Source organism: Poecile atricapillus, chromosome 5 (assembly GCF_030490865.1).
Source record: "Poecile atricapillus isolate bPoeAtr1 chromosome 5, bPoeAtr1.hap1, whole genome shotgun sequence".
In the NCBI taxonomy this organism is placed as follows: domain Eukaryota; kingdom Metazoa; phylum Chordata; class Aves; order Passeriformes; family Paridae; genus Poecile; species Poecile atricapillus.
Genome location: NC_081253.1, coordinates 20782433 through 20798268, shown reverse-complemented (window position 1 = coordinate 20798268; position 15836 = coordinate 20782433). Strand labels below are relative to the sequence as shown.

Below are 15836 nucleotides of genomic sequence, written 5' to 3'. Positions count from 1 at the left end.
AATCAAATGTAAGAGCAATTATGCACCTTATCTCATAATTACTCTACATCAGCAAAATTATCCTCTTGGGATTTAGGGGCACACCAGAACTAGCTCAGAGAAGCCGTTTTCACTCCAGAATATTTTGGATTCATAACAAACAAGGAACTGATTAAGAAGAACAGTGAATGGGTTTTGCTTTTTCTATTTATATAAGTTTGATTGGTTTTGTTACCATCTGAATGAGGAAGACTAGGAAGGCTTTCCTGATTTTCTAAGGAAAGCTATACATTCATTTGCTGGCTGTGTAAGGGCAGTATACACCACTCTTCTTGCTCACCTTTAGCTATGTCAGTGGCCCAGGTCATGATATGATCCATATCCATCTCTTCACTTTTGTTACTATTAATGTAATCAAACAGTGAGCCAGCAGAAGCATACTCTGTTAAAAAACAGCAACAAACAAGATGTTTAAAAACATTGCACCTAACTTGAAAGACATAATAGAAACTCTGCCAGTTCAGGAAGCAGTCAACCTCTGGCTTAATGACAGAGAATTTGGGTTCAACAGCCTAATATGATTACCAGTGTAGTAGGAGAGTTTATCCCAACGCAGACATAACCTACTACTAACAAAATATAAAAAAAGCCAACCCAAAAAAGTGAAAAGTGTAATCATATAGAAAAACAGGCATTAAAATGAAACAGCATTAGAAAGTGTGGCATCAAGAAAGATCAGGTAAAGCAGTTCAGATTCCAGAGTAAAAGGTTCTGCATGCTCCTTGTTCAGGACAAGCAGATGTTTTTTCTTAATTTCCCTTAACTATACCTACATAATCCCACAGCAGGATTCTGGGGTACAAAAAAGGGCATTTGGGGCCCACTGGTGTTTGGAAGTGTAGCAGATGGAATCCAGTCTGATTATCAGAGTTGTGGGGCTTAAAGCAGGAATAACAAGCTAGTTAGCCTTACACACATTTAGGTGTGAAACTGGAGACAGCTCACTAGAGTATCACTTTCATATAACCCAAAATTCTTACTTTTTTAGACAGTGAATTTACCACTCTTGATCAGAAGGACAGTTAACAGATGAGTTTGGTGGTATCAGATTCATCTTATTGTTTCCATAATCAGAGGATACTCCCCATTGGTAAGTAGTACTGTGTATAAATGATGCTCCATAACAATTTGTTTGTTTTTTTTTAAAGCCACATGCTAAATATATAATGCTCTGTTACAAAGAAAAGTTTTGCAAGTAGAAAGTTTCCTATTTCCCCATGGAGAAACAGAACAGCAGATCAAATAATTTGTTCATGATAAAACAGAGGATGAAACTAGAAATCTAACCCTGTGACAAGCAGGACAGATCTCCTTGTGCTGCAGGTCATATACAGCGGTTTAAAGGCTGTAGCTCTTCTGCTCAGTATTTATTAAATAAGTTTTATCTTATTTAGAATTCCTTTATGTTTCACCAAAAACACAACAGGAGGTTCATAAGATGAAGGAGCTGATACATTTTATGTGTTTGCAGTGGCAGGGCAAGCAGATGCCACCCAGTACAGCCAAGTAGAACAAACCAGGAGCAACTTAAGCCTTTTGTCCCTCTCTCCCAAGGCTACTCAATGTGCATCAGGCAGAATTCAGAACTTATCTAGAAGACTTGCAAAATCTTCATATTTCAAAGCAGCCACAAAATCATTGCTTTTAAGACTATATCAAATGTGTCTGAATTTTTTTAATAATAATATTAATCAATGATTGATAGATGATAGAGTAAATTAATACAAAAACTTCCATTGTTCCTAACCAAGGAAATCAAAAACACTGGGAGATTGCTGCATGGGGAAGGAAATTAAGACCAAACTGAAACTGCAGCCCAGAACCTGGTAAGCTAAATGGGAAGACTCCAGTGCTAAATGAAACAGGGAGAAAATAGCAAGTGCTTTGAAAGTAAACACTCAAGTGGCAAGTTAGCTTTGGATCACTGCTGCACAACCTCCCACTGAAAGGACAGACATGTTGCTTCTGATGTCACTGAGAGAGGAGTAAGCTGCTGACCTGCACATTTCCACAATTAAAACAGAAGCTTTTTTTACCCTTGATGTCATCATCTGTCTTATAAATGGATTCTTCAGGAATAGGTTGGCTGCATGCTTTGCATGCCTTTACAATGCATAATTTGATCCACCAGGGTCAGGGACAACTCAGCTCCTCCAGCTCTTTGCCACTTCGTGTAAACAGAGGCAAGTAAGCTTCAATCAACAAAGCTCCACTTTTAGTATTTCTTCTATATATTTATTGTGCCACAGATATTTACTAGGAGCTTGTGGATTTGCAAATATACTGCAAGGACAATGTATTGTCAATAATAGATCACAAAGTGAAAATCCCTCTAAAAGACATTTGAAGTGTAATTAACATTTCTTTTATGAGTACCCATTCTCTCATTTGAAAATCGTGGGGGGAAATGGAGCCTTGCCTCCATTCCAATCCATAGGACTCCAGTCTCCTTAGAAGTTGCACAGAGAATCAACAGAGTTTGATAAAAAAATCCCCAAACCTTTTTCTTCTTCAGCCAGGTGTGATCAGAGCTCCCTTTGGAACAAAGCTGTTGAACTACACACCATAGTCTCTTCCTCACAGGCAGTTAAAGAGTCCCCATTCTCAATAGCACGGTAAATTACTTTAGTTGCTGTCTGTCCTGTGACTGGTAAGTAGGTCATATGTTCTCCAAATAAAGGTCAAAATTGACCTTTTGTAAGAACAAGCTGAGGACTTCTGATCCAGACATCATCCCCGGTCATTGATTACACCTCTCCTTTGCTACTCCGCTTTCTGGTTTACACTTAGGTTAAAAAGGATAGTAAAATTATATTACTTAATTTATTAGCTTTCTATTAATTTTATTGCTTCCAGAAGGAATTCAAGTTCCTGTCTACATGCCATCATCAGTGCATTTCTGAGTGGTGTGGACTGTGGTCACCCCATGCACCTCTGGAATGCTGGCTGCCACACCATGACCTCCAGTAGGCTGATACTGCTGGAGTAAGCAAAGCTCCCCATGCCCTGAAATGTGCTGCATTTCAGATGTGCTCCCACCGGGTTACACTGCCATCTGCTGTGATAATCAGAAGTCTAAGAGGCAGGTAGAAATAACTGAATTTTCACTAGTTCTGACCACCATCTAAGAACCAATAAAAAACTGACCAGCAGTGACTCAAATTGGTATTAGATTGTGCCACATGCAAAAGACTACTCTTCACATTAAACTTTGAAGGTTACAGACATGTGACATGTGTCCTAATACACGCTTTCATGGGTTTTATCTCTCCAAACACTTGTTTGAGCAGTTGGGAAATTTCTTTGCTTTGGGTTTACTTTCTATTCCTATCTTATGTAGTTTGTCCCATACAGGAAAGGGAGAAAATTCTAAATCTGGACCATCTCCCAAGATAAGTGCAGGAAGCTTAAAGTGGTGATAGAATAAAAACAACAAACCACCACCAAAAAACCCCAACAATACCACAAAAAACAACTTCCACATAATTCCAGGAATGTCAAAACAAATTAAACCTAGTTTCCCATGTATAAAAGGAGTTGTCTTACAATGTCTTAAAAACCCTTGACTCTATTTCAAGCTCTTCACATTGTAAACCTCATAACACAAATTTTCCTACTTTCAATGCAGACAGAACTTATGGGGCAGCTTTGCTCTGAGCAGACAACCAGTCCACCTTCTTCACAGAACCAGCCAGAAATTTGTATCATGAAAACTTCTACTTTTGTGATGCACCAATTAAAATGGAAAAGCAATTCTCCAAACATGGTAAGAGAACACAGAGAAAGGTACTGTTTAAAGGAGTTCTGCATTTGTGCACTAAAAACACCCCAGGCCCCACCTGTCTCCGAGCTGCCTCCAGCTATGCTCCCAGCCTTCCCGCACTTACATTGAGGCAGGTGGTGCCAAGCACTCTTTACATTTAAAGAAGACCAGGACAATTTGTGAAACACTTTAATCCAGCAACATTGGAGATAACTTTGTAACACTGAAGCTTCAGAGAAGAAAAAGGTCAGACAAAAATCCTTACCTGTAACTATGCCATAATTTGGAGGTTCAATGACAGCTCCATAGAACTGAATGATGTTTTTGTGACTGAGCACACTGAGTATTTCTGCCTGTTAAAAACAAACAAATTAGACAATTAAGAATGGGTCATTTACTATGATAGTTTATTTCATACCCCAGTGGGTATACACACATACAGCATATAATACATGTATTATAATTATATATATAGAGAAGCACACACATATCTAGCAAAGACTGTGCACAAATGCTTGGCATTTGAAAACCTAGTGTGAGAGTCTGGCAGATGAACATTTTGTATGTTTTGGGTGGGGTGGGAAAAATAAATTTCAGACTATTCTTTCATGGCCAAGACACTGATGTAGGAAGTTAAGCCTTTGGAAAAAAACGAAGATCTTGGAAAACTGTATTCTAAGAAAGATCTGGGATTTTTTGGCAGAGCATCAGCAGTCCTATCCAGAATTTGTGTTTATGTACAAAGTACTATGGGTTCGGCAAGTCCAGCGCTCCAGGCTGTTACAGCATACCATGCACACACAGCTCCATCCAATGTTTACTGGAAACAAGGAATTTCCAGGCATGCGCTGTGGAGTCTGATTAAATACAAAGAGCAAGCATGTTTGAGATTGCCAAATACCCAGCAGTGCAGTTGAAACTGCTCCTCAAAGCAGACTACAGATGTTTGGCAACTCTGGATAAATATACAAAACCTTCAAATTCCATTTGAACAATGCTGCTGGGTTTGAGCAAGAGACTGCAAGACAATGAGACTGTATTAAGACATAGACACCCTGTAGTTTTTGAGAAAAAAGGTCAGGTATCTCCTGGAAGTTGTCTCAACAGTTTCACCTCTGCAGTGTATCAAAACAAGTACTCAGCAGATTTTAGACACATTTTTACACAAATATACATATTATGCAAATACAGATATGTACCATTTTATATTTTTCTCCACAGTAATGCTTTACTTTAAGACTTCGAGATTATGTTAACTTTATAACAGACAAGAGCATCTAACAAAAAACAAGATCACAATTAACTCCTCAGAAATTATCAGAAGAATCTGACAGATGCCTTCACAGATCCCTCGACCTGCAGTGGGAGTGTTGCTATTTATCCACAGGTGAGTTTTCATACATGTTCTCAGTTAACTGCCAATTAAATTATTTTGTGGACTTGTAGATGAGTCAGTCTGCATAGGATTTGCTGAAAACAGCATACATTTTAAAAGTTAATTTCCTGGTATGGTGAAAAAATATTAGTCACTTGACGGTCATACTGTTTTTCTTGCTGAGCAGGCTCAGCACCATGAAGAGTTAGTGTAACACAAGTCAAGTTCAAAGCTATAGTTAAGATTTAATTGAATATGTGTAAATGTCTGAGCATTAGCTAAAGGTCTTCAAAACTGCATTGAAGTTACTCAAAAAAAGCCTTTAAGCAACAACAACAGCAAAAAATTGAGTCATCTAATGCCTTTATCCGTAATCACGCAATTAGGCAGGTATATCATGGTACCACCTAAAAAACATAGGCCAAACAAATACCGGTTCACTATAGCTCTACATTTATTAGAATAGCAGTAGCTGATATACTATGGGTTTCTGCATAAAAACTGCTACAGCCTTCCTGTTTTCAGTGAATCTACAAGGCCACAAAATAATTTAATTGGCAGCTATCTAAGCAAATGTGGGAAGATCCACCTGCAGGTAAACAGCAACACTCCTGGAGCCAGTCAAGGGATGTGCCAGCAGAAGGAGCTCTGCCCTACAACTGTAGCCCTGCCATCCTCCCAAGACAAGGGACTCTTGCAGCAGCAGAACCATGAGTTGTACCTCCAACCTCCTTCCCAAGGCTGGAGGATGCAAGTGACCAAGTAATTAAAATCTCCATCTCAGAAACTTTTGTATTATGTTTGTATATTCCTTAGGAAATATTCAATTGGGCATTGAATTCTCTAATTCCTACCAGCACTACTGCCAAATTACCAGGAGACCTCACTCTCAATTGCCTATCTTAATATTCTGATATGAGACAAGAATAACACAAACAGTTAGAAAAACTATCTAAACCACCTTTTCATTAACACCCTTGGTCAGAGGAATGGAATAAAACCATCTTCTTGTAAAGTACTTAAAACACACCATGTCTTCAAAGCAATGAGCATACCATCTGCTGTGGTGTTTACAACACAAGTACTCCAACAGGTCCTCAGAATTAAATTGATGGGTCTCATATTTAATTTTCCCATAGCATAATACATTTAGGTCCTGGCTATAAAAGCAGTACTAGGTTAATCTCATTGGAGAATGATTAAAAATGCCCCATTATTGACAAATCCAAGTCCCATAGCTCCCCATCCTGCCATAACTATGTGAAGAACCCAGTGACTGTTCTCCACCTCACACAAGATGCTGCTGGATTCAGTGAAAACCCATCAGAGTCAGTGGACAACAGGAGACTGCACTGCAGCAAGCCCCAACCGCCTGATCACCCAGTGCTACCACGGCAGGGACTGCAATCCAAGTATGAGTATCAGGCCAAGAAGAAGAGTACTTCACTGCCACAGGCACACTGATTCACAGTGCTTGTATCATTCGGAAATTGTCAACCACAGCTAATCCCATCACCTTCACCCTGATGTTCATACTCTAATCTGGGATTTAACAGTTACCAAAATGAGCTTCCATCTAAGAAATCCAAGAAGCACCTTTTAATTGCCCATAGAAATGACAATGAATAATTATGAGGTAAAAAAAAACTTTACCTGTGGATCATTATATCACAAAGAAATCCTCTCTAAACACTTTTAATCACTCTGCTGTTGTTAGCACTAGTGATTCTAGACTATTCCTTTCATGTTTTGTTCTTTTCAGTTGCTGCAGATCAGCTGTGAGCTCTATTAGCCAATTTAAAGGCACTTACTCCTTACAGTGAGAACCAGATGCAAGCCAGTCCATATCTTTGAAGCTTTTGTACTATCTTTGACAAGAAGGTGCCGTATTTCAATGAAAATTACTTTCAGATAGCAAATTACAAAGTGGTGGTTAAAGACTGGTATTTCAAAGGTCTCTCAGACACTAACAAGAATATTTAGAATCCCCTTTAAGCATCAAAACTGTACTTTAATCCAAAATGCCTAAATGCTTGGAAGAAAATCCTGTCATGCATCTGTCTGTCTAAAGGCTGTTGAAGAAGTCAGCCCTTGCTGACTTGGGCATGACACTCTTCCCTCAGTAAAGCTGCTATCTATCTTATACAAGCTAAATGAGCACTATTTTACTTCCTAAATAGCGATGACAAGTAACAAGTATTCAACTACTTCATTACATTAATTTTTTTGTGTGAAAGGCAGAATTTATTTTTTTTTTTTTTAAGATTGGATTGAAGCAGAACTAGTGGAGTTCAGCTGAAGGAAAGATATCCAAACACATAAATACAAATTCCCTGGACATAGGGCTGGCTCCCTGGACACACAGGCTAACTGTAATAGTGTTGAATATTATGCTTAGTGCCATGATAAGCTTCGTAACAGCCTGTTACTGACCATCAAACTACACTAAAATTGTTCACGCTGAACTTACATCATAGGTATGGATGAAATTATGTGCCCTGAGTCCTGCTGAAGGAATTACAGACTGCACACCATTTCTTGAAGGCAAAGGGATTCAGATTTCTAAACAATCCTAATCCACTGCTTACATAATTCAAATATCACAAAATCCAAGGTCAGAACAAATTATATTGAAAACTTTTAAATTTAATTCTCACTTATTGGCTTAATGTAAATCAAACCCAATTCATAAAGCAATTACAGTATAAGAATTTGGAATTCAGGTAATCCCTACATGTACAAACAGTGTAAATCTGTCCTATGAACCATGGTATGGGTCACAGTGTTTAACAGGTAATTTAGTTTTATGCCTGTTTAATCTCTACTTACTGACATATGTGAAAGCCACAGTTACATCATCTAAGACTGACATCACCCTAGAGCTGCTTGTAGTACCCCCTAGTACTGCTCTTAACCTTGTAGCAGAAACAACCATGCATGAATAACCATATCTTCAGGTGTTTCAGTAGATAAAATCGAAGTCCCCCTCCAGGTCTTGTCTGTGTTCAGCATTTGCTGGACAGAAATCACAATCACAAATTCTAAGCACAGCCAGCAGCAGATGAGGGGACAAAGCAAGCTGGCTGGACAGCAGCATAACCCTCAGCTCACAAGGATGACCCAAGCCCACACTGGTTTTTGCTCTGCCTTGTACCAGTGCAGCAGAAGCAGCAAGTGCAGCTCAGCTCTGATGAGGTCTTCAAGGTCGGTGCTGACTGCAGATGTGGGCCATGGCCACCTGATGCTGAGCTGGCATTACTTGGGAATCAGACAAGGCCATATCGTCAGATCTTTAATTGCAGTTGCAAAGACAGTAAGGATGTGGACGGAGGCACTTTGCATACAGCTGTGTTGTTGCTTGCCAGCTACTCATAGCAGCTGCAGCTGCTCTTGTTAGAGCTCCCTATCCCAAGGCAGTTAAAGTTAGCAAAGACCAAACGACTCAGCATATTTCAGTTACTCCAGTTCTCCTTGGAAATATATTAGGAATTTGTTACGCTCACACTTGTAGTCAAGAGAAGTGATCAAGGGTTTGGGCAGTCTGTTCCAGCAGCACAGCTGGAACTGTAAAAGGACATCTGTTCACAGAGTTTTTCAGTATCAAAAGACTTTTTTGCATGGGCAAAAACTGACAAACTGAGCCCAAAGCAAGTCAACCACCACTTCTTCCAGGTGCCTTTGGAACAGCTGACCGAAAAGACTAAAGTATCTTTCCACCTTGGTCTGAGCACAGCGGTTTAGGATTAACACAGGAAGTATCTGCAGCCCTTGTGAGACCATTGCATCAGCCAGCAGCCAACCAATTCTCCTGCTAGTAAATCAGTTAACCGCACAGCAAGTGGCACCTTCACTCCATGCAAAATTACAGAGTTACACATGGTTAGCTACTTAATCTGATTAACACAACTTCCTTAACTGCCTTATAATATTTATAATTACATTGTGCAAAAGTCTGGCTATTTAATTTTCCAGAGAACTGTTTGCCACGTTTATTAAGGAGATATTTAGACACGCTTAAGGCAGCTTTGGAAAGATATTTTTTGGAAGTCTTGTAGCATTTTAAAGGCTTTGACCTTTGTCATGTTCTTGGGAGAGCTGCAACTTGGCTACTCTCAGGGGGCTTTACTATCTAATACAAGGGTAGCTGGAAGAGGCCAGTTGATGCTTCATTAAAATCATTCTATTAGTGACAACCACATACAAAAAAGACACAGAATGCTAACATGTATAAATCCCACTTTATTTCTAGACTCCTGCTCAAAAATATATCTAGTCTATGTCCATTTCTAGTGTCTCATTAATCCTTTCCTGCGAATTTACTGATGTAATGTATGTACTGATAATAAAGGACGACACCACTTATAGTACCAGTTTCTCTAGGTGAACAAGCCCAAAACATCATTTCACAGATGAAATATTACAACAATTAGCATTCTGTCATTGCTAACAAATTATCTTCTCAATATGCAATAAGGGGATACTTAGAGAATTTAAGAAACATAAAATTATTACAAGAATTATATAGCAGGGATGCTAAGTAATTATTATAGTTTTGAACACTGAAAAGAAAATTATGCAGATACAGAATAAGAATTTAGGACTTTGTTCACTGTTTTTTCTGTTCCCATTAAGTTTTCTAAGGAAAAAAATACAAACAAGAATTTTGTGCTTTGCGGGCCCCAAATAACAAGCAAAGGGTATTGATTGTCCAGTTCAGAGAATTTTTGTCAAACCTATTGAACTGTCTTTAATACTAACAATGCAAGAGGAAAATCACATGAACATGGCAAAGCCAAGGAATACTCAGTGAGATTTTTTCACCTGCAAATAAGCAGTTACCAAGTGCTTCAATGGCCACCCAGCATCCATGGGTTACCATCTCTTCTCATTGGCAAGATAACTTATCCAAATAAAACCAAGTTTCTGTAGGCCATTTACATGTTAAAACTGTCAGCACTCATGTCTTACAACATAGCCTCTATATACAGGCTGCATTAAGAAGGAGTATCCTGTTTCTTAAACCACACAGAAAAGAGTTAAATTACATTCTCAGATTGATGTCACCAGCATTTCTGTAAATAACAGAATTAAATTCTCATAAGTACATCTACAATGACGTACAAAATTTGTACTTTAAAGCATTTTGATTGAGCAAATCTTTCAAAGCATCAAATTTGCATCCAAAATTATGTCCTACACTGTTACAAATCCCAGAGACTAAAAGTGGAAATGTACAGGAAACTAATAAATTCTCATTGCTATATAATCATTTCACCATTATTTTAAACCCACTGGTGTGTATCATCAAAAAAATCTCATTTTTGGAGTTACTGTGATAGAAAAATACACTTTAAGTACCTTTTATTGACTCTAAGGTTACAATCTTGAAGAAGAAACATATTACCAAGACAACTAATTTCTGTTAAATTATCATAATGTACCACAGATAAGGAATATGGACATAAATTTATTGTATTCTGTTCTAGGCTCACCCCAGCTTATAAAATTTACTTTAAAATAATTAATTTTCATCATGCAACACCATAGGATTCATTACTAGTAAAATGTAATGGATATTGACCATTTGAAAAGAAAACTGAGTTTTATACTCTACTATAGTTCTTTACAGCAACCTTTGCACAGAACTTGGTACATTACAGATAATTTGAAGGCTAGGAGATGAAAAGTACTAGCTAACAAATTCAGAATGTGCCTGTCAAAACACTGCAAAGGCTTGCTCAGCCCATGAAAAGCAGGTTGGTTCCTCTAAAAATCACAGAGGCTTTGTCCTTGTGATGTGGCAGCAGACCCTCTGCCTTGTGCAGTAAGAGGGAGTGACAGCAAGCTGACTGTCTCAATCCTCCCTCTGACCTTCATCAGCTCAGTACAATGACTGTGTGGAGCCCACACAGCACTAACCAAGAAACTGCAGGATAGTGGTGTTGGTTTTGCTCATAAGGAGGGTTAAAAACTTGCTATCTGTGAGAGAAGAGGCTGCTAACAGACTGACAAAACTAAGCAGAGGCATTTTCTGCAGAAAATCCTTACAGAATGGTTAGTAAGCTTGAAAAAATTCTATGTTACATTTACACTGCAATTTATAAAAATATACAAACAAACAAGCAAACAAAAAATGAAACAAAGATTATGGGAAAATAATTAATTTTTCAGACCCATTTCAAGTAGAAGTACACCCACAGGACTGTAATATTTTTCAGCATACAACATGAGATTGTATCAGCATTTAATATTAAGGTATCTGATAAAGGCAGATCTGCCAAGAACAGGTTTAGTTTGGATTTCACTACAGTTATTCACATAAAGTAAAACCATTCAAAACATGCATAAACTAGGTATTTGCACTGGTCTAAGAGTTTAGAAATGAGCAATGTCTGCAATATTTGTAATTTTTAATTCAGGCAGATTTGGAGTACTAAGGTGCCTCCATCTGCAAAGCAACCCCAGCAATTGAGTAGAAACAATAGATGAGTGTATTAAAGAGCCAGGCTGAAATACCTGAGCTCCCATAGAGCTGTTTATATTCAGCAATCATCATTTCTCTTTTCAATGGTGGGAAATTTTCCAAGTTACTCGGAAACACTGAACACAAACCGGCTTTGACTACAGAGAACAGTAACAAAATCCCCAACATTCCTAAAACAAAACATAGTAATAAACCTTGAAACTTCCTGACCCCTGGCATACTATGCAAGGGAGAAGATATCATAGCTAATATGCAACACGGGGATCATTCCAGACCCAACAAATGGAAAATTATCCAAGGAAATTCTTTCTGAGATCAAAGTCACTGAAGGTTTCATGAGCACCTTGTTGAAAAGGCATTTTTGGTATGAAAGTGATGGGCAAAACTAATCCCCTTTCAAGGAGCCATGGCCATACATATATAACAAGAACACTGAGTTTTCTGAGGTCTGCAAGGTATTTGTAAGGAATCTGGATAAGATAACACAGAACAAATCAAATCTCATTATACAGCGGCTTTTGCTGAACAATTAGCATAGACCTCTCAACAGAGACAGCAACAGCTGTACTTATGCATCCTGATCCACTCCTCTAAAGCAGCTATGATCTTTACAATTATGTGTTTTTCCATCTTGATCATGAAAATTTTAATTTAACCACAGGGAAAAAACCCTTTATTGTTCTTGATGAACACTCACTTAAAGCCTATCTTAGAATGGATAAATCAAACCTACTACAGCTCATGACAAGGACACTTGATGGGAATCCCTCTTACTGGAATCCTACTGAAAGTTATAATTCCAGAAAATGTTCCTCAACCAGGCAGGCTGAAGTCACCCTTATGAAAAAAACACTTCACAAGATGTGTTACCTGTTATACGTTAACAGAAAACCACCAGGTTTTGTTTACCACAAGGGTTGCTAGAGCTCTGCTGTCACTCAAAAATGAGCTGCCCCCAAAGAAAAGTTATGAATAGCTCCCTACCTGGAGTCCACCTAAGTCTAAAAAGCTTTCAAAACAGAAATTACAGCTGTGACCAGCAGGCATAAAAAGAATGTAGTTGCAAACTACAGATGTTGGAACTCTGCTGAAGTGAATGAGAGTCCTCCATGGAAGAGAGGCATTTTTCTGCGACACTTACCTACCCCAAAGCACAACCTCATATATCTGAGGTTTTCAAGAAAATGAGCTGTCACCATTATCTGAATGACACACATCATGGCTTTATGTGAAAACTGTCCAAAAAATCCAGCATAAATTATGGTGAATTCTATCTGCTTTTCAGAAAAGTCACTCTTCTTTGTCTAAGATGGAAAATTGTATTTTATTTAGAAACCTGGTTCAAATGCTACTTCTAATGGGTAGCAATGGTCAAAAAATAAAACTAGACAAAACTCATCAAATTTTAAGCTTTTATCTTTATGAAACATGGACCCAATGTTCATTTTTTCTTGGGATTCTTCATGCTGTCTTTATGGTAGCTCAATCTTTTTTCCATTGGAACTAAAAAATTCCAAGTAAAACAATGGCTATGATTAAAAAAAACTTGGAGAAAAACTAGCAGTATTTTTAAAATGCTTTTAGTGTCATAAATCCACATTTATTAGTGTTACTCTACTATATATTTCTGACATGTAACTTCAGCCTTTCCCTTACTTCTCTGTGATGAATTTCTTGTACACAGAATTTCCTATCTTATGTAGGTGTCTTTATAGCTCTCGGCTTACACAGGTATGGCAATAAAAACTGTTTCATTTCCAATCCTTGTTATATAGGAATAAAAAACTGTCAGCCTCAAAATGCATCTTTAAGAAGTTAATAACTTGAATACCAGTATCTCTGAACTCTGCAGAAAGTGAAAATCCAGAAGAACCTGTCTAGAAGAGTGAGACTGTAAACAGAGTGACCTATGAAGGCAGTTGCTTTGAGTCTTGCAGACCTACAAGGAGCAGAGAACTCACAGGGGTCTTGTACCACGACAGGATACCAAATTAAGTCAAAGGTTTGTTTTCTCATTGCTCTCCTCCAATTCAACAACAATATCTCTAGCCAGTTCCCTCCCCAAGTTATGGCAGAATGACCCGAAGTACCATAACTGCTGCCCATGTCTGTACTTACTAATACGAGAGGAACATCACATGTACCTAATGGGGAATAACATTTAAAAGGCCAGTTACAAAATGAAGATCATCTGTTCTGTGGTTATAAAACCACTGGCCTGCACTACTTCTTCCATCGCCCTGCACTGTGCTTGCTGAGGACCCGCAATAAAAGAAACAGCAAAAAGGAAGTAGGAACTGTGTATATATGGTACCACAGGAACCTTCAGGACCAGGGTCATGTGCAGAGTCCAACAAAACCTTTCTCCTGGGCTGTACCTAAAAAGCTGGAGAAGGCATCATGCTTCAGCTAATGATGATTCCAATCTGAACCTGAGTGCAGCAGAGAGGATTTGCATCTCTTCCTATTCCAGCAGTGCCTGTAGTCTTTGCATAACTACTAACTGATTTATGCTCCAAGCATGACAAGGATTAGCTTAGCGAAGCTAAGTACAATGAACTCAGCTCACAAGCTGGATCCAGGGTCCGGGAGCTTCATGATGTTTTGGTGGCACAAAGTACATTCAAACCTGCATCAGGTCCTTTGGTGTGGAAGAACAGCAACACATATATCACAGCTTCCTGTTTTTAAGTGCCAGGCATACCCAAACCCTTGCCTAAGAAATTGACTCCTATCAAGGATCAGACACAAGCAGATGTAATTCTCCCTGCCACCTTCAGATCAAGCAAGGCTGGAATTACTTCAAGCATTCTCCTTCAACCAAGCAAAATCATGCTCTAATAAAGCTTTGCTGCTTGAGACACAACTCTCTAGAAGATACAACAAGAACTCTTTTCCAATTTATCACAGCTATATGGCTATGCGACATTTCCGTTCCCTTTCTACACATGCTTCTACTGTGCCGCCCACTTTTACTTGCAACACCACTGGCCTCCTGAGGGTGTTTACTTCTAGGAGACAATGCCCTTATTCCATGTAAAGTCCTTCCTTCTGCCTGGGAAGAGGGGGGAAAAACAAAACAGTAATGATGGGAAAAAAATTACCTAGAGAAACATTCCTCCTCTTCAAGAAGAGTTAGCAGTATCTCAGGATTGGCATAAAGTGTTACCATAATGAGGGTTTGGCCAATTCCATATATGCAAAAGGCTGTCATAACCCTCCTGCCTTTTTCTCTTCTTGAGTATGAATTGCTGCAATTGGAAGAGTTTTAAGAGCTCTCCTCAAATTCAATTTTATCAACTGTCTGTCTTTATCAAATCTGGATATAATTACTGAAGTTAGCTCTGAGGGGAGAATGGGACCATTTTGCACTAATTGTACAGAGCAAGTGTGATAGTCTTGCATATTACTGCAAACATTGCAAATATTATTTTTAAATATTTAAACCATTGATTAGTCCATATTGTATCCTCAGGGACAGCACCAGAGATTTTAAGCCTTTAGAAGTGTCCTGCACCTTTTCATGTGTCCTCACTGTTTAGTTTAGACTAACATACCTTTATTATTGTGTATATACAAAAAGAAACTGCAAGGTGTAAGTCTTTTGAAAATACTGCTTTTTTGTTCAAAGTCTCTAATGAATTCAGAATTTTGGTGGATTGAAGTAAATGATGGTGCCAGAAAAATACTAAAATTGTAGAATTCAGATTGCAATTCTTCCAAATATATATTTTAAGATACACAGTTTCTCTAAAATGTGAGGAAGTAAAATTCCTCATAAAAGCTGTGTACAAGGAGGGATTTTCACAACAATGAACGGCCTAATCAGGGCAAAGAATCCTCAGCTGAAAGCTCACAAAGAAATCCCTCTATCCTTTCTCCATTTTTTCAATTCTACTTTTCTCGATAGGGGTGTCTCACCAGAGAACCTGAAGAGTGAAAGATTTAAGTACAGGACTGAAATCCATCAAACCCAGGCTTGTGGTCCAAATCCAAGCAGCTGTCAAACCCAGAGACAGGAATGTATGCTCACTTCTGCCTAATAAAATTTGAATCAAACACTTTGCATCTGATTCTCCATGTGAGCTTTTATGCAAACTTCTAAAGTGCAAGGAATCCTGGGGTGGAAGAGCTATTCTGAGAGCTTTCACATAGTTCATGTAATTAGGGAAACC

At 38.4% G+C, this 15836-nt stretch overlaps 1 protein-coding gene across 3 annotated transcripts in view; it reads right to left on the bottom strand.

Moving 5' to 3' along the window:
* The window catches only part of MAP3K20 (mitogen-activated protein kinase kinase kinase 20), a 90055-nt gene that overhangs the window by 56279 nt on the left and 17940 nt on the right, over positions 1 to 15836 (bottom strand). For all 3 annotated transcript variants that reach the window (XM_058839235.1, XM_058839238.1, XM_058839237.1), the window contains exons 3-4: positions 4068 to 4155; positions 320 to 421 (exon numbers count right to left, since the gene is read on the bottom strand). In XM_058839235.1, coding sequence (XP_058695218.1) covers positions 320 to 421; positions 4068 to 4155 — 190 coding nt within the window. The remainder of the gene's footprint in view (positions 1 to 319; positions 422 to 4067; positions 4156 to 15836) is intronic.